This window comes from Aquarana catesbeiana, linkage group LG07, assembly GCF_042186555.1.
Source record: "Aquarana catesbeiana isolate 2022-GZ linkage group LG07, ASM4218655v1, whole genome shotgun sequence".
Classification (NCBI taxonomy): domain Eukaryota; kingdom Metazoa; phylum Chordata; class Amphibia; order Anura; family Ranidae; genus Aquarana; species Aquarana catesbeiana.
Window position 1 is genome coordinate 30,359,696 of NC_133330.1, and position 20,223 is coordinate 30,379,918.

The 20,223-nt window shown below is 41.3% G+C and overlaps 1 protein-coding gene across 1 annotated transcript in view; it reads right to left on the reverse strand.

The window, feature by feature from the left end:
* EEFSEC (eukaryotic elongation factor, selenocysteine-tRNA specific) overlaps window positions 1-20,223 on the reverse strand; it is a 243,240-nt gene that overhangs the window by 165,424 nt on the left and 57,593 nt on the right. The window contains exons 3-4 of the mRNA XM_073591890.1: window positions 15,621-15,717; window positions 12,046-12,210 (exon numbers count right to left, since the gene is read on the reverse strand). Of these exons, the coding sequence (XP_073447991.1) occupies window positions 12,046-12,210; window positions 15,621-15,717 (262 nt within the window). The remainder of the gene's footprint in view (window positions 1-12,045; window positions 12,211-15,620; window positions 15,718-20,223) is intronic.

Here is a 20,223-nt window from a genome sequence, read left to right on the forward strand (position 1 = left end):
GTCCTGATTCCTCCATGTGGATTTTCAGTTATCAGTAGAGGTAATACCCAGCAGGAGGAAGGAGGTCTTGATACCTCTATACACTGTAGATCTTTAGTTATCACTAGAGGGATCCTAAGCAGGGGGGAGGAGGTCCTGACTCCTCAATATAGACCTTTAGTTATCACTAGCATGAGGAAGGAGGCTCCGATTCCACTATATGAATCTTTAGTCATCACTAGAGGGATCCTCATCAAGAGGAAGGGGTCCGAACTCCTCTATATAGCTCAATATAGGGATCCCCAGCAGCAGGGAGGAGGTCCTGACTCCCCTATATAGATTTTTTGTTAGACCTCATTTAGAATACTGTGTTCAGGTCTGGAGACCTTACTTACAAAACATACTGATAAGATAGAACAAGATGGGCAAAAAAATAGTGAAAGCACTGATAATGCATATGAGGAGAGATGACAGGAACATTGTATGTAACAAGTCTTAGCCTGGGTTCACACATATACGAACACAGACCAGATCACATGCGATGTCTGTGCAATGCACTTTCAGCCATGCGGTTTGTATGGCTGAACTTGTACTGGATTTGCACAAAAAAGGTGCAGGGACTTTTTTGGGGTATTTACACCCATGCGATCCGATTCCTGTCTGAATCCACAGTGTGATCCAATCTGGGGGAGTCATTAACTCTGTATTGACACCAGCAGCGGATTGCAGAGGGCAGTGTAAACTGCCTGCGGGGGGAGATGCGATGTGGGAACCAGCACTGGAATTGCGCTGGTTCCCGCATCGCAAAAGTGTGAACCCAGGCTCAAAGAGAAAAAACAGAAGGAGGAGGGGGCATGAATAAAACCTTAAAAGCATTAAGGGCCCCATTACACCAGCAGGCGCGCTGGTGTAATACTTGTATTATCCTTGCATTGCTTCCATTATCCTTGTATTGTTATAATGCATCGCAGCGTTTACTTTTACTTCTAATTCTACTCCAGGGTACCCATTCTCAGTCCAGATCTTTTCCAACCCTCACCTACACAAGCCCTGATGAAGAGGAATAAGTGAAGCCCCTGAAACATCTTGGATATCTTTATTCCTATGATGAATAAAAATGTAACTGGACTGTCAACCATATTGTCTGGCACGTTCTTCATTCTATTTAAATGTATTATGTTTAAGGCAAAGGACATCAGTAGGCAAACTAAAGAGTATTTTGATTTGTAATAATAATGAGAAAAGACTGGATAAATCTACATTTTAAATTGAAAACTTATAAAATTTCCCTGTGAGGTAAACTTGATATATCTGGGTTGATCATACCCTTCTCCTACCTCTCCTATAAGGCACAGTCCCTAACCCACACAGCCTATCCCGAGAATAGTATGGCTCTACTTTTTTCAGACCCCCCCCCCCAGGTTACGTGGGCAGCCCAGCCACCAGGTGCTAACCTGAGAACACGTCTCTCACTTTGCTACCTTCTATAAGTTTGCAAGTTATAATGATATAATACACATCCCTATCCTCATCTGTAGCCATGGACTATGGTTATAACCAAAAAGAAAGAGCTTGCAAGTGCAGTGATTTCTCCCAAGGATCACTTAACTTTCATAGATAGGTTGAGTAATGCGACAGTACAGAAGTATGTTAAAGAAGAGCTACTACTATTGAAAGTTGCCAGCTGTTGTGGGCATAATAATCCCCGAAAGGATTTCATTAAAAGGTGCTGGGCTGGGTGGGAAACGCCTTTAATTTCCAAAGGTGAGTTCAAGTGCATTGTTAGGCAAAAGGGAGTCTGGCATGGACAGGTATTCAACCTTTTGTGTCCTGGCCACTGCAGTGTATTAAACCCTTTTGGGTCCCGTATTAATGTATGAGTCAGAGAAAGGAACCAATGCGTGTGGAAGGAAGAACAGGTATTTAAGCCCCCAGAAGTATAAAATACCTGCAACAGCCAGGAAGCTGTGATGGTGTTTGAAGACATACACCACCAGAAAGGTCAGTATAACAGACTTCTTTTACAGGGTCAACCTTCTTTTGGAAGTGACCCCGTGATGACAGGTTCACTTTAAACAGCTGGAAACCAATTAAGGAATACATGAACAAATGTCTCTGTAAAGTAGAGTTGTTCTAAAACTTTAGCAGGATCAAGTATCACCCTTATGTTTATCGCGAGCTACAAAAAGGAGAAAAACAGAAATATTTAGCGGAATGCCACTGCAATTACATCCAATCAGAGGTCAGACTGAGCAGTGTTTTAATCAAGCCCAATACATAGAATGTTCTACTATATTAATGACTGGTGCAAATCATCAAGCGTATGAAAAAAAATTGAACTTTCAACCCGAAAATGTTAAACTCCAAACAGAAAATCTAAAGGCCTGCACCGGATAGTAAGTCAATTTATTACAAAAATGAATTAAAGGAATGAACCACTTAAGTAAAAAACTAAAGAAAGGACGAACAGAGCAACAAGAAAACATGGGACCTCGGCCTTTGAAGTTCTCGTCTTTGAGTTTTCAGTGTTGTATAAATTAATGGATCTTAAAATGCAGCAAAGAAAAAAAATGGGAGCAAAGGAGTAAATAAAATAATGATCCATGGATCTATGACAGTGCTTTAATTACTGGGGGGGTCCTGTGTTCCCGCAGCTGTTTTCATCTAGCTGTTTTATGTCAGCGATGGATGGTTTTTGTCTGTTTTGAAGCTTGCGCCAGTCGGCGGTGTCGCTGGTTTATCTGATATGGACAGCGAATTTCATAAGTGCAACGTTCAGGAAAAATATATATATACAGGAAATAGAGAAATAAGGTTTTAAGGGGTTCCAGGAATTTTCAGTAGGCTGGATCCAAGGTTATTATAAATGGATTAGTCTTTTATTGAACATAAATTAATTTGAAGTTGGAATCTGGTTAAAGTCTAGCTTTACAGCAATTCACCTTACCAAGAACTTAACTTTCTATATTCAAGGCTAAAGCCACGGACACATGGGCTGGATAACATCGGCTTGTTCAATAAAAACGGTTGACATTCGGCCCGTGTGTATGAGAGCCGGTCCGATTTGGCTGTTTGGCCAGCTTCTGTCAAACCAGCAGCTGACCAGCTCCCTGAGGGGAGAGATCACTGTAATAACGTTGGATCGTCTGCCTGGAGCGGACAGTTTTTTTAGTTCAACCAGGAACTCATAGTGCGTACCAGGCTTTAGTCATAACCACCACCACCTCTACAGTAAATGAGCTAATCCCTTATTGGCTACTTGGCCCTTCTTCTGACCTAAAGTGGAACTTTACCTATTATTTTTTTTAGGACCTCTCTTCTGCCTCCTCCACTCTCCATCTCTCCGCAGCACCATGTAGTTCGGAGTGGCTCTCTAAGGTAAACCCAATTCTCAGGAAAACCAGTGCAGACTTATGCTCATGCCCGTGCGGTTTGCACTACTGCTCATGCACATTGCATTGCTGCTTGTATTTCTATATGAAAGGTCAACACCAGACATGCTGTGATGACCCAGCCTGCACACGTGCACGTTGCAAATGGCGTGCACACTTGGCACCCAAGGGACTATTTCAATGGATGCGTCGCTGGTAGAAGTTGCTGAATGGTATTCAGCTTGTTCTGTGTGTCCTGAAACCTGATCCGTTTTTTTTGCCTACCTGTGTATGAGCCAGCTTCTTGCTGGATTTCGCCTCTGCGTTTTTGCCTCAACCTTCTTTGCTCATCTGGCTACCCTGACCTCGGCCTTTTTACTTGATTAGTCTCTGTCTGCTGATTCTGTACTGCCTTGCCCAGCTGTTGCTGACCATGGCTTCTTCCTTGGACTTGCTCTGCTTACCAATTCGGTCCCTCATTGCCTCGCTGCCGCCTGCTTCCCAGTACTGCTTCCATCTCCAGTTCTGGTGCCAAGCTGCTTCAGCATCCTACTCTGAGGACTGCGACGTCCAGCTCACCTAAGGAGCGGACATCAACAGCCCACTACTCCAGGACTCATGCCACTCCATACCATCATACTCTCTGTCTCCACCTTCAGGAGTGTTGGGCAGGAGGTGCAAGAGAGGCCTCCACAATGCTCCAGTCTTCAGAAGGTATGCGCTAGGCGCATTTTTGGAAGAGAGTCAGGGACTTCATTTCCATGTTTCTTGCGCATAGGGCAGCCTACTAAAAGGAACGGGCTGTCCTACACACGGACGCGTTTGGTCACACAAACCTGTCTCACACTGGCCAAATGCATACATGTGGCAACAAGGGCTGAATACTGCTCTGCCACATTACACATAGCTGGAGTGAAGAGGGAGAAGGGGGATTGTTGCGGTGCTTACAGATAATATAATGGAAACCATTTATTCAAAAAAGTATATAATTTTAATGAGATTAAAGTTAAAACAAAACAGGGCCACTTTGTTCACAAATAATCAACATTTCATAGTGAGGGTGGTAATTTGGCGAATATTCAGCTCTGACAAAGGTTTCATTTTTGTATATTGGCCCGACATTTATATGTTTTGTATATTTTGTATTTATTTAATTTCCTTTTGTATTTCTGTACAGTTTTACGCGTTTTCTTGATTCGTATATCTCCTGATGAAGCTAATAGGCGAAACATGTTGGGCTAATATACGAAAATGAAACCTTTTTCAGAGCTGAATATTTGTCAAATGACCACCCTTACTGACAATGAAATGTTGATTACTTGTGAACAAAGTGTTTTGTTTTAATTCTATTCTCATTAAAAAATTTTAAACAAATGGTTTCCATTATTATCTGTAAGCACCACAACAATCCCCCTTCTCCCTCTTCACTCCATATAATTAACTATTTAGGATGAGGTGCCAATCACTTGGGTGTTCTACCTCAAGCCGGACATACTTTACATACATTACACATAGCTGTTTTGTGTTGGGAACATGCTCTATTGTGCGCCCCCAACACTGTGACCGTGCTGTCGCTGACAGCTCCCCTTCACACAGTGATGGTCAGGAGCCGGAACGATAGGCTTCGGGATCACATGATCATGATGTCAGCCAATCAGAGTAATCACAATTGGGTCTTCGACGCTTAGATTTCTTAAAGGGTTGGCAGTACAGGATTATGAAATCAAAAACACTTATGCACTGCCACGGATTAACCTAATTGCGAGAAAAATGTGTATAATAAGTCCAGCTGCTGCAAACCATCTAGTGCAACTTCACCACCAATTTTCAGTTATGCACAGGATTAAAATAGTTTATCTGCAACCCCTGGAACCAATGTTTATTGACCAGGAAAGGTTGCTGCTGGTCTGAAATCACATTGGATGCTTTGTGGCCGGTTGAGGTTGGGAATAAAGCTATCTATTATCCTTTAAAAAAGAAAAACCCCCGAAACAGTATGAAAAAATGCTGCATTTACCCTTTATGCCATTGTGCACTAAAATTATATCGAATTAAACACAATTTGCTAATTGAAATAATAACAGCGACGTCTAAATGGATGCAGGAAATTTGGCCAGCTAATATTTTTTTTTTTTCCGTATCATTCTACATTGCGTGCTGGCACGGATGTCGAAAAGCCGCAAGACCCATCGGAAGGGCAAATAGGCCATTTTGTGCGGCTTGATCCCGAGGCCGCGGTGTAACCAGATAGAGCTTCTGCTGTAATCTCCAGCCCAGAACACAAAGGAAGGAGTGAGACCGGCCTGCCTCCTCCATATCCTCTCCCATAGATGGACAATCAATCTTTCAAAATGCTCCTATCATTTGTGATTGTATCTGATTGTATCTGCCTTTCATGTCCGGAACACTCATACAATACCCCATTCTCTGCGCAGCTTTATTTTAACTTCTGGAGAGCAGCGGCCACAAGCTCCAGCTCCTTTGTCAAGGCTACGAGTTGTATAATCGCTCGCATGAGTTCATCCCTCCGACTAATCCCCAAACTGGCAGTGGACAGAGATGTGAAGGAGGCGAAAATCATTTTTCTCTGTAATGGCTCCAATTAGCGGGTCATCGCTGCTTTTATCTCATCAAGCAGAGTTTTGTTTCCCAAGATTCTGAAACCTTATAACGTTGCTCATTACGTTAGTCTTCAAAGGCCCAAGACAATCAACGTGCCTAAAGGGGACGCTAATTTTACACTCTTAACCCTTCTGACGCCACTGGGAAAAAAAAAAAACCTAAACTGTGACCCGGCGTGGCGTAGGGTGATGATGACACATTATGACCTTTCCAATGGTGGTGTGAAAAAAGCTTCATGCTGAAGGATGGGCTCAGATGGCTACATGTTTATTAAAGTGGAACTAAACTCCCGAATATGCTCACCTCCCCTGGTGGTGGGTTTTTGGCCTCTTGATTGGCCAGTGGGGGGGGGGGGTGATTTCATTCCATGCATGCGCACTAGAGTCAGCCATTCCGGCATGGCCAGAGTGTTCCGGGAATGCGCAGCTCAGTGCATTTTACATAGAAAAACTGCAAGCAGGTAGATAAGGAGATAAGGCTACATTCACAATTGCATGTTGGCCCGACAGAGTGTAGATGTGAAAAACTCTTGCAGGGGGCCCTGCGATTAGCTGCAGGAGGCAGCCCCACTAAAAGCAATAGAAGGCTTTCAAATCCTGCAGCCAACCACTGCCACCTGCAGCGATCACCTGGGAGTGATTGGATGAAGAAAGTCTGCATCCACGGCCAGTTGCATGCAGGTGGTCGCTGCATAGCAATTACATGTGAGCGGCTGCAATTAGCTGCAGGAGCCCCAAGCCTCCCATTACGTTAAATTGGAGTGCCTCCCACAGCTTTTTGCCAGGACCCCGCCCCCCACACTGGGGTTCCCGAATCTCTATATATGCTGCAGCACTCTTTACACACATTACACATAGTTAGGTGCACTTTTAACCCCCTGATCGCCCTAGATGTTAACCCCTTCCCAGCCAGTGTCATTACTACAGTGACAGTGTATAGTATTATCAGCCACTTTAAAAAATCCATTCGCCTGCTCGCATGTTTTCACAAGTGGAATTTAGACGAGGGCGAGTAAGGAGAAGGGACGGACCAGGCTGACAGTTTCCTGGCTGATCGCTTCTGGCAGAAGCAGTGCGGCCATCAGAGCTTCTCCCGGAGGGGGGGTTCCCTGCCCTCCCAGGCCGCTCAGTCAGCACAGCTTCTGGCAGAAGCGATCAGCCAGGAAACGGTCTGAAGGATCGTGCATCCGGAAAACACAGAGCGGGGGATCTCCCGCTGAGACGTGGCTTGTATATGAATAGCCGGCCGATGTAAAACAAAGTCCCGCTTCCGGACCGGCATTAGACCAGTGTGCTATTAGATTCCAGGAGGCGGGACTTAGTTTGACAAAGAGGCTATTCATATACAAGCCGCATCTCTGCGGGAGATCCCTCTCTGTGTCATCCGGCCGCCCGATCCTCACGATTCCTCTCTGGCAGATTGCTAGGCACGGATGACTGATGAGGCTGCACTTTTGGGCAATGATAGGCTGCACATATGGGCAATGAGAGGCTGCATGATATGCTGCACTGGTGGGCAATGGTATGCTGCACTGGTGGGCACCGATAGGCTGCATTAATGGGCACTGGCTGGAAATGGTATACTGCACTGATGGGCACTGATACGCTGCACTGATGGACTGCACTGATACGCCTCACTGAAGGACTGCTTTGATACGCTGCGCTGAAGGACTGCGCTGATGGACTGCGTTGCACTGATGCACTATTGCTGTCCCATTATAAGACGCTGATCACCACCATTAACTAGTATTAAAAAAAAATTCTAGTATATACACAGTTGCATCTCATAATTAGACTGACTGACTGACGCTGACTTTGGACTTAAAACACAGAGGACCAACACCAGCAGATGACATGGCTCCCCAAATCATCACTGACTGTGGAAACTACACACTGGACCTCATGCAAATTGGATTCTGTGCCTCTCCACTCTTCCTCCAGACTCTGGGACCTTGATTTCAAAATGAAATGCAAAATCTTTCACAGTTCATGATGATTTGGGGGGTCATGTCATCTGCTGGTGTTGGCCCACTGTGTTTTATCAAGTCCAAAGTCAGCGCAGCCCTCTACCAGAAAATTCTAGAGCACTTCATGCTTCCCTCTGCTGACCGGCTGTATGGAGATGCTGATTTCATTTTCCAGCAGCACTTGACACCTGCCCACACTGCCAAAGGTACCAATACCTGGGCGGCACAGTGGTGTAGTGGTAGCACTCTCGCCTAGCAGTAAGAAGGGTCGCTGGTTCGAATCCCAACCACGACACTACCTGCCTGGAGTTTGCATGTTCTCCCTGTGTCTGCGTGGGTTTCCTCCGGGTACTCCGGTTTCCTCCGGGTACTCCGGTTTCCTCCCACACTCCAAAGACATGCTGGTAGGTTAATTGGATCCTGTCTAAATTGTCCCTAGTATGTATGAATGTGAGTTAGGGACCTTAGATTGTAAGCTCCTTGAGGGTAGGGACTGATGTGAATGTACAATGTATATGTAAAGCGCTGCGTAAATTGACGGCGCTATATAAGTACCTGAAATAAAATAATAATAATAAAAATAAATACCTGGTTTAATGATCATGGCATCACTGTGCTTGATTGGCCAGCAAACTCACCTGACCTAAACCCCATAGAGAATCTGTGGGGTATTGTCAAGAGGAAGATGAGAGACATCAGACCCAACAATACAGAAGAGCTGAAGGCCGCTATCAAAGCAACCTGGGCTTCATAACACCTCAGCAGTGTCACAGGCTGATCAGCTCCATACCACACCGCATTGATGCAGTAATTCATGCAAAAGGCTACCCGACCAAGTATTGAGTGTGTACTATACTGTACATGGATATACTTTTCACTAAGCCAACATTTCTCTATTAAAAATCCTTTTTTTTTAATTGGTCTTATGTAATATTCAACTTTTTTGAGATACTGAATTTTGGGTTTTCACGAACTGCAAGCCATAATCATCAAAATTAAAAAAAAGAAATGCTTGAAATATATCACTCTGTGTGTAACGCATCAATATAAAATATAGGAGTTTCACTTTTTGAATTGAATTACTGAAATAAATTAACTTTTTGATGATATTCTAATTTTATGAGATGCACCTGTATACCATAGTTTGTAGACGCTAGAACTTTCTCACAAAATGAATCAATATACTTATTGGGATTTTTTGTTTTTTCAAAAACATGTAGCAGAATACATTTTGGCCACAATTTATGAAGAAATTTGATGTCAATTGTTTTTTATTGGATATGTTTTATAAAACAGAAAGTAAAAAAAATTGGGTTTTTAAAAAAAAATTTGATCTTATTTCGTTCATATCACAAAAAATAAAAAAAACTCAGTGTTGATCAAATACCACCAAAAGAAAGCTTGATTTGTGTGAAAAAAAAAAGATTAAAATTTAATTTGGGTACAGTGTTGCATGACTGCGCAATTACAAGTTAAAACAGCGCAGTGCTGAAGGGCAAAAAAATGGCCTGGTCATGGGGGGGTGTGGGGTAAAATCTTCCTGAGCTCAAGTGGATAATCAGGAGATAAAGTATGGTCACCCTGTAACAGGAAGTGTCCGAACTTTCACAGCACTTCACCAGGTAATATTTTAATGAAAGCTGCAGAATTAAAAATACTGAAATGGCTTCTAAAGTGATTTTTGATGTTGTGGCATTCTGGGAGATCTGAAAGTGTTTTTTTTTTTTTTAACTCTGTTGAATTAAGTGATGTTCAAGTCGTTCACATCCAAAAGAGCAAACTGGCAGATTGGGAAAGCTGCGCAATGTCGGGTATTGTCCAATGCTGCACGATGGGAATCGCCAGAGGAAGTGATAACGCCGGGACGGAGGGCCCATTAAGGAGAAGTGCGCTATAAGTGTCCTTACCCTTTAAAACGCAGACTAGGTGGGAGTCAGGAGGAGAAATTGCATGCTGACCTCTCCATACTCGGGTTCAGACGGTCAGAGATGTCACAAACTATTAGCGACTGTTGAGGGAAAGGTAACCACTTTCCATGGCGGACGCTTTGGTTTGTTTTCCTTTCCCAAATAGTTTCTTTTTATAAAAGCTGCGTCGCAATGCCCAGTGGGCACCTCCTGTCACTCACTGTCCAGGGTGTTTGGTAAACACAGGGGGGGGCCGTGACGTCGCATGACCTGGGTCGGGGAGTCTGGCCTTCGTACGCTTCTGTATCTTCAAGCCATAAAAAGGACAAAATCATTAATTGCTTTTCAATGTATTATGAAAAGGGCAGAAACAATGCTACAAAAGCAAAAAAAGTTCTGTTTTTTTTTTTTTTTATTCATTAACCACTTCCATACCAGGCCTATACTGGCACTCCTCTCTTACATGTAAAAATCATAATTCTTTTGCTAGAAAATTACTCAGAACCCCCAAACATTATATGTTTTTTTAGCAAAGACCCTAGGGAATAAAATGGCGGTCGGTCACTGCAACTTTTTATCTCACGCGGTATTTGCGCAACAATTTTTCAAACACCTTTTTTTCACAGTTTCATGAATTAAAAAAATTAACAAAACAGTAAAGTTAGCCCAATTTTTTTGTATAATGCGAAAGATGATGTTACGCCGAGTAAATAGATACCCAACATGTCACGCTTTAACCACTTCAATACAGGGCATTTTCACCCCCTTCCTGCCCAGGCCAATTTTCAGTTTTCAGCACTGTCACACTTTGAATGACAATTGCATGGTCATGCAACACTGTACCCAAATTAAATTTTTATCATTTTTTCCCCACAAATAGAGCTTTCTTTTGGTGGTATTTGATCACCTCTGCGGTTTTTATTTTTTGCGTTATAAACAAAAGAATAGGGACAAGTTAGAAAAATAACACAATATTTTTTACTTTTTGCTATAATAAATATCCTATTTTTTTTTTTTTTAAACAAATTTTTTCTCAGTTTAGGCCGATATGTATTCTTCTACATATTTTTGGTAAAAAAAAAAAAAAAAAAAAAAAAAATCGCAATAAGCGTATATTAATTGGTTTGTGCAAAAGTTATAGTGTCTACAATATTGGGGATAGTTTTATGGCATTTTTATTATTTTTATTTTTACTAGTAATGGCGGTGATCTGCGATTTTTATCGTGACTGCGACATTGCGGCGGACATATCGGACACCTTTGACACCATTTTGGGGCCATTCACATTTATACAGCGATCAGTGCTATAAAAATGCATTGATTACTGTATAAATGTCACTGGCAGGGGAGGGGTGAACACTAGGGGGGCGATCAAGGGGTTAACTGTGTTACCTAGGGAGTGATTCGAACTGTAGGGGGAGGGGACTCACAAGGGAAGGAGACCGATCGGTGGTCCTCTGTACACGGAACACATGATCTAGGAGACTGATCGGTGTTCTTCTGTACACGGAACACATGATCGAGGAGACTGATCGGTGTTCTTCTGTACACGGAACACATGATCGAGGAGACTGATCGGTGTTCTTCTGTACACGGAACACATGATCGAGGAGACTGATCGGTGTTCTTCTGTACACGGAACACATGATCGGTCTCCTCTCACCTGACAGGATGTGGATCTGTGTGTTTACACACACAGATCCACGTCCCTGCTCTGTGATTGGGCAATCGCGGGTGATCGGCCGCCGGGCACGCGCAACGGCTCCCGAGTGACGCGCCGCGCGTGCGTCCCCCCAGATAGCCGGGAAGCCCAGGACGTCATATGACGCCTGCCCAGGATGGGAGATCCCTCCTGCGGACGTCATGTGACTATGCGCAGTACTGAAATGGTTAAAATTGCGCACACATCTGGAATGGCGCTAAACTTTGGTACTTAAAAATCTCCATAGGCGACGCTTTAACATTTTTACAGGTTACCTGTTTAAAGTTACAGCCTTGCACTATAGAAAACTTAAAAAAAAAAAAAAAATCTGGAGGCAAGTTTTAAAAAAATTGCAGTTATGAATATCTTACAAAAACATTGTGCCTATATGTAACATGGATAGTATCAAGGACATGGCAGTGAATACATCCTCCCCTGCGGGTGTATCTACTTGTACAATGCCGCCCACTAGTGGCCGAGGAGGTTTTTTTTTTTTACCTTTAAGGCTGGGATTTCCACGTTGTCATTTAGACTGACGGAGCCGGAGAGGACTGTGCCTGTCATCACAGTGCCCTGACCCTTGATGGAGAAACAGTGGTCAACTGCCATAAGGAAAGGCCCCGAGGGATCTCTGCGGGGAAGATAGGCCTGAGACTTCAAGAGCTGCAGAACAAGAAGGCAGAAAACACACAAGAGTTCATTCAGAGTGCAAGAGAGCAAGGCCAAATGAGAGACGTCGCCAGGAGCTCCGGAATATCATCTTACAAGAAGTGCCAAAAAAGATTTTTCCTTTTTTTTTTTATTCTTTTTCCTAATTATATAAACTTAAATTTTATTCACAATAGAAAAACGTATCAAATGTTTAAACTGAGAACATTTTAAGAAAAAAAAAAAAAAGGAGTAATTTTGAAATTGATGACAGCAACAAGTCTCAAAAAAGTTGGGAAAAAAAGATTTCTAGTGCATAAAATAAAATACAAACTTAAAGTGGAACTACACTTCATCTGAGCACCACAAGCCAAAAATGCTATTTAATTCATTTTTGTTATTTAAAGCAAACTCCCCCATCCATCCAATGTCTCCATGCTTTATTTTGTTGAGACATCAATTTGAATAAACCCCCCCCCCTAGCATTTCTGGCCGTTGGCCATCTTGAGTAAGGGCAGATGATTCATATAGCATTTACTTCCTGGAATTCACCTGCGCTTAGCTCAGGCATGTAAGCAGGAGAGGGTGTGCTTAGCTGAGAAAGCCCCTCCTCCCCTACTGAAGACTCCTGACATAATTTTCCAGCCACTTCCTGTCTACATGCATGTGCTACAGCAGAGGCTGCAAGTCACTGGCCAGGGCAGGCTTCCTGATGGGGACAATGGTGAAAAATTCTGTATCATGTACATCAGTATAATGTGCACTAGAAGCACATGTGACAGAGTGGCAACACAGAATATTCTCACAAAATCATACCATATCTTGAAGAAAAAAAAAAACATAAAAATGTGGCAACACAGGGAAGCAATTGGGAGACAGGGACAAAGCGTTGTCACCCTATAACAGGAAGTGCCTGAACAAGGACCATCATGGTATCATGCCATCATGAAAATAATGAAAATTGCTTTTGAAATTACATTAACTTGTTAAAGCTTTTGGGATGACCCTGTATAATACAGAGATGGCAGCCATTTGGTTCCCTGAGGCCATTTTTTTTTTTTTCAGAATGCTTTGCAATGGTTGAGCACACAGAGGGGGGCTATACGTAGCTCATGTCAGATCCAGGCTTGATACACAAGAACAGTTGTGACTTTCTTTGTAGAGTGCAGAGCACCAGCCGGGGTGTAATTGGAAAGGTCGGTGACCTTTGCCTGCTCCCTGACTCTCCTGGGGATCAATATAAAAAAAGACCACCAGGCTTGTTTAATTTAATGCAAAGCTGCAAATAGTAACAACTATTACCACCTTGGGGTGATTTGATAAGATAATGGGGTTTGTACAGCAGAAACACATAAGATAGATAGAAATAAAGATCAATGGATAAGAAAGAAACAGAGATTGAGAGATAAGATAGATAGATAGATAGATAGATAGATAGATAGATAGATAGATAGATAGATAGATAGATAGATAGATAGATAGATAGATAGATACAGAGATTGGTAGATAGATAAAAATAGAGATCAGTCGATAGATAAAAATAGAGATCAATCGATAGATAGAAACAGAGATCGATAGATAAGATAGAAATGGAGGTCGAGAGATAGGATAAGAAATCAAGATAGATAGATAGGTAGGTAGGTAGGTAGATAGATAGATAGATAGATAGATAGATAGATAGATAGATAGATAGATAGATAGATAGATAGGACAAAGACATGCTGGTAGGTTAGTTGGCTCCTGTCTAAATGGCCCCTTGTATGTGTATGTATGAATGTGAGTTAGGGACCTTAAATTGTAAGCTCCTTGAGGGCAGTGACTGATGTAAATGTACAATATATAGTATATGTACAGACCCCACGGCCATCGGCCTCCGGGTCCTCTACATCTCTATAGTCGGGGAACTGAATTAACTTCGTTTTGTTAAAGATTGGGGCAGACTTGCTCAGATCCATGGAATATTTCTGAAATTATCATTTATTCTCTCAGTTTATAGTGCTGGCTGTTGTGTTATTTGTTTTTGTTTTGGTATTTATTTGATTTTGTTTCTTTATTACTATTATGCTTGATCTGCTCCCCCTCCCTTTCTCTCCCCCCACCCCCTCGCCTACCCCTGCCCATTCTTGTCCTCATACCCAGGTTTTACAAATGGGCTCATAGCTCTTGATTGGTAATATATAGGGATATGAATGTGTGTGTATATATATATATATATATATATCTATAGATATATATGTGGATGGATGTACCAATACGCTTTGATTGCCAATTTTAGGTTCTTTTTTTCTTTGTAATTTTTGACCTTGCGCCAGTTTGGGCTTTTTGTTTCTTAGTAAGCTAAATATATATATATATATATATATATATATATATTATATATATATATATATATAAAGCACAGGAGTACAGCAAAGCTATACTATCTGCGGTCAGTGATCCAGTAGACCCAGGAGGTGGCATATATCGTGCTACACTTAATTCTTTGTATGCCCGCAGATTTTAAATTCTTTTTTTTTCCCCTGAAGTTCTTCTTTAACATAGGCTCTTCGTGGACACATGAAGCACAACCCCAATTGGCTGCAACTGGTAAACATAGCATATGCAATATTTTATATGAATAAAAATATAATTAAAACTGTGTTTGAAAAAAAGTTTTATTTTTTAATTATAGAGCAGTGGTCTCCAAACTGTGGCTCGGGGAATGAATGTGGCCCTTTGCTCACCTTTATCTGGCCCTTGGGGCAATATTCCACCAACTGACACCATTAATGCGGCACTTATTCTCTCATGAAAACCATAAATAATGGGGTGCCAATGCCAGATCAATTTCAACACCCACTAGCCACAGTCTCGCCCCCCTAAGACCCCTCCCTTTTCACACTGACAGTGGGCCGCAATAGTGGTAAAGCGCCGCTAGTTTTAGCGGCGCTTTACCTTCGTTTTAGTAGCGATTTTCGGCTGCTAGCGGAGTGCTTTAAACCCCCGCTAGTGGCCGAAGAAAGGGTTAATAGTGCAAGTAAAAGCGCCGCTCCTGAAGCGCTTTGCAGGCGCTTCAGCAGTGCTGCCCATTCATTTCAATGGGCAGTGGTGGCGGAGGAGCGATGTATACACCACTCCTCCACCACCCCAAAGATGCTGCTTGCAGGACTTTTTATTAAGTCCTGCTAGCACACCGCCCCAGTGTGAAAGCACTCGGGCTCTCACACTGAGGCTGCAGGGGAGGCGTTTTTCAGGCGCTTTACATGCGTTATTTTTAGCCCAAAAGCACCTGAAAAACGTCTCCAGTGTGAAAGGGGTCTAAAGCTTGAAGGACAGTAAATTGGTCCTTTGCATAAAAAGTTTGGAGACCCCTGCTATAAAACATAATAAACAAAATTAAAAAAAAAAAAAAAAAAACGCAACACTTTAGTAGTCTCTTGACTCACCTCAATAAGCTCCGATATTCCCTGAGCCGTCGCAGACTCCGGAGCTTCGGGTCCTCCTGGTTTAGCAGCAACAGAAATGATAGGAGACCCGTGGAATCTATCACGGAGAAACACACAATGATTGCATTTTAGTAAGCTTCTGCCAGCCAGAAAGGAAAAAAAAGTGTGCACAGCAACAGATGATTGAAAGAAAATGAAGAAAAAAATGATTTAAAAAAAAATAAATAAAAATGGACAAAAAATTATTAAAAAAAATAAATAAAAAAATACAATATTCTTAGAAGCAATCTAGTCAATCCTAGTTAGGGCCCATGACCACCTCTTCCTTTTTCATTTTTCAAAGTGCATTTTTAAGGCATTGCACACGCTGTACCCAGTGATCATTGGAGGATTTTCTTGCTAGAAACAGCATCAAAAATGTTTTTTGAGTACCGTAAACATTATCTTTCCACTGCACTGTTTTGATCGCTTTTTCGTATATAGCTCTCATTAACAGTATGACTTATTATGGAAAAAAAAAATTAGATTTATGTCCTTATGTATGTTTGTACCCTGGTATTTGTTCGAATTAAAAGTTATTTAACTCAAAAATGCACCAACTTTTTTTTTTTTTTTTTATTATGTGTTTTTTTTTTTTTTTTTTATTGCAGAGAATGGAACATAAAGTTTAAAAAAATATATAATGAAACAATATTAAGAAAATATATTATGATATAATATAATATAAAATTAGCATAAACCTTAGGGGTCCATTTATACATTATTTTTCACACAAGATTTTCACAATTAAATCTAATAAGCAAAATGTAAGGATCTTGAGTGAAAAAAAGTGTGTGAATCACATGTGAAATCATTTATACGTTGAACCCTTGGCTGTCTGTAGGAACCCACAAACATAAAATGGTCAGAAGATTCAGCTGCTTTTAATCACTTTTAATAACTTTTTCCTTAACAAAAAAAATCACTTTTCACTTTTGTTTTATTATATATTTATATACAATACAATTGTGTTTTATTATATATTTATATACAATACAATTGTGTTTTATTATATATATTTATATACAATACAATGGTGTTTTATTATATATTTATATACAATACAATTGTGTTTTATTATATATTTATATACAATACAATTGTGTTTTATTATATATTTATATACAATACAATTGTGTTGTAACTTTTTTACTTTTGTATGCTTCAGTATTATTAATTAGTATTGCCATAGATTAAGACCACCCTGTCCCCCCCCCCCCCCCCCCATTCCTTTACCTATTCCGTTCCTGCAATATTATTTGATTAAAGGTTTATAACTTCAAATTATATTTGGATAAATATTGACTACTTTGATGTTCAGTTGGATGCAACAAAGTTTTTTTTTTTTTTTCTAAAAGGTTAAAACATTGTGTATTCACATCAGTCACTGCTCTCTAGGAGTTTAGATTGTATGTTCCTTATGCTAGGTACACACAGGTGGAAAATCGTCCGAAAACATCTGGGTCACCAGCCACGGGCTGACTTTTGGCCTGTTCGTATAGCTCCTTGTCTGGCAAAAACTGGCTGAGAGCGTTGATCAGTGTGTACTAGCGGGGGGGGGGGGGGGGGGGGGGGGTTCCCCTCTGTCAGGACACAATAGCACAGCAGAGGGAGATTGCTGCACTAACATCTCGAGATGCACTAAAATTTCAGCTGCCAAAACGTTTCGGCCGAAAATGGTGTTATCGTCATTCGGCCGGTAAGAGAAAAAAGGTCATGCGACTCGAAAACCACATCAAAAGCGCAACACGGGTGCGTTAATGATGCGATCTTACTGCGTTTTCAATGCATTTGAACGGGGAGGTCCTTTTTTTGTGCGTTTTTTTTTTTTTTTTTTAACTGACCAAAAAAGCGGCAAGCAAGATTTTTTTAACACCACAAATGGAAGCCGAACGGACCAGTGTGAAGACATACATAGAATTTAGAAGGGATACATTTATCTTCAGCTTTTCTTGCGCTAAAGGTGCCGATAATGGCCGACGATAAATTCATATTCATTTAAATTCATGATATTAATTAAAAAATCGAGTATAATACAGTTTTTAAAAATATTAATTTTTTTTAAAAACCGTCATTTTCGGTTTTCGGCCAAGAACACCCTGCGTCTTTGGTTTCGGCACCAAAATTTCCATTCAGTGCTCCTCTACTAACATCACATAATTAGTGCAGTGACCTCTGTTTTTTTTTTTTTCTTTTAGCCCGTTGGGTTGAATGAAAAAAAAAAAAAAAATTTCCAGGTCTTAAGGGTAATGCCCTGTACACAAGATCGGACATTGATCGGACATTCCGACAACAAAATCCTAGGATTTTTTCCGACGGATGTTGGCTCAAACTTGTCTTGCATACACAAGGTCACACAAAGTTGTCGGAAAATCCGATCGTTCTGAACGCGGTGACGTAAAACACGTACGTCGGGACTATAAACGGGGCAGTGGCCAATAGCTTGTCTCTTAATTTATTCTGAGCATGTGTGGCACTTTGTGCGTCGGATTTGTGTACACACGATCGGAATTTCCAACAACGGATTTTGTTGTTGGAAAATTTTATATCCTGCTCTCAAATTTTGTGTGTCGGAAAATCCGATGGAAAATGTGTGATGGAGCCCACACACGGTAGGTATTTCCGACAACAAAGTCCTATCACACATTTTCCATCGGAAAATCCGACCGTGTGTACGGGGCATCAGGCTGATGTGAATGCACGATATGAAAAATACTAAAAAAATGTTTTTAAAAAAATGACAAATGTTTCCACTACACAGTGCAACTGAAATGACGTTCAGTTAGGGTTTACATCAACTCGCCCGCTCACATCAGATGCATTTTTTTTTAATGCATTCCCACCGCACAGCTATAGACAGACCAAAACAATGTTTTCAAATGAAAGCAGTGTTTTTGTACCTTTTTCTTTGTTAATGAAAATGTAATAAAAATAAATTGAGTAAAAAAATAAAAAATGAAAGCATTTCACATTATTGTCTTGCGTTGGGTGCACTGAAAACGCATATAAATGCAACACATAAAAAAGTGTCTTTCCTTTCATTAGCCCTTTTTTCCCCCATTTCAGTTCTGGATTATAAAATAAAATATATTTCAGTGAGGAAAGAAATTAGGGTTGCGCTGATAGCGAGTATTTTCACAAGTGCTTGTACTTTTGAAAATGCTCCAAAATCAATACCTTTGCGGTGCGATTTGCGCCCACATAAAATGAACGGGCTCAAATCGTCCTGCGAAGAATTGCATGCGATTAGAACGGGAATGCGGTCTGATTCCTGTCCGAATCGCTTGCGGTTTCTTCCACCCCTCCTGTGCGAACCCAAGCTTGTCAATAGTGACTTCAGCCTGGGTTCACACAGGAGCGGTGGGGGCCACCGCATGCGATTCAGACAGGAACGCACTGTAAAAAGGCATTGGGTATCGGCAAGTACTTAACTGAAAGTATCGGGACTCGTATGTGCCAGTAAAAAAAAAATTTTAAAAATGGTATCGGTGCAACCCTAAAAAAATGCATTTAAAAACACATTGCAACACATAAAAAATGCATGTAAAGAACATGCAAACATATTTATGTTACTGAAGAAAAGAAAAAAAAAAAAAAAAGGGGGGTGGATTGTGGTGTGACAAGGCAATGAAAGATAAGCCCTTGTTCACACTGAATGTGGCTTTGAAATCGTGCAACTTCACTTGAAATCGCACGATTTCAAAGCTGCATGTCAGCGCGACTTCAGGTGTGACTTGGCTGACATCTGTACGACTTCATGCACAGATGTCTATGCAAATCGCACCTGAAATCACAAAAAATAGCGCAGGAACTACTTTTTTCAAATCGGTGCAGCACCGCAAAGTCGATGTTGCACCACTTTTAACAGTTCCATTGCCGACAATAGGGTGTGCGAAGTGTGATGGGATTCGGACCTGTCAAATCGCATGGCAAGTCACAGTGGTGTGAACGAGGTCTTGAAGTCCTCCTTTAGGATTAAGTTATGAGACGAACCGTGAAAAGGAAAGGTAGCCCAACAATCTCTAGCATGAAAAGAGTTAATTGCATAGGATAAAAGACACACAAATACAACCTTAATAATGGACATGACCACTGGCTGAACGGTATCGGGTGGGGGGTGGGGGGGTCATATCCTCTAATCTATTATTATTTTTGGATCTCGGCATCTTATTGACTCCACATGTGGATTTATCTGACAATATTAATGGAGACGAGAAGGAGCCACGTTCGGTATGAGATGGTGTTTTGCGCTCAGCATGTGAATGCTGTCTCCAATGTCAGGCTCGTTGTTATCCTCTAGGACCTCATGGCCTTTCTTATTAAACAGAAACATGGCTGGGTCACTCTAAACTAAGCATGCAGCTTCAAGTTACCCGACTATATTTACAACAGTCGGTTCGGCACCATTTTGAAATAGGAAAATGCCACTTCAATATATAACTCCTACAAACATAATTTTGGAAGTTAAAGTGGTTGTAACCATAAAACAAACAAAAAAAAAATGCTCCTGTTCCTCTAAAGCATGATCTATAGCTTGTGCTGTGTAATTTTTCCCATTCTATGC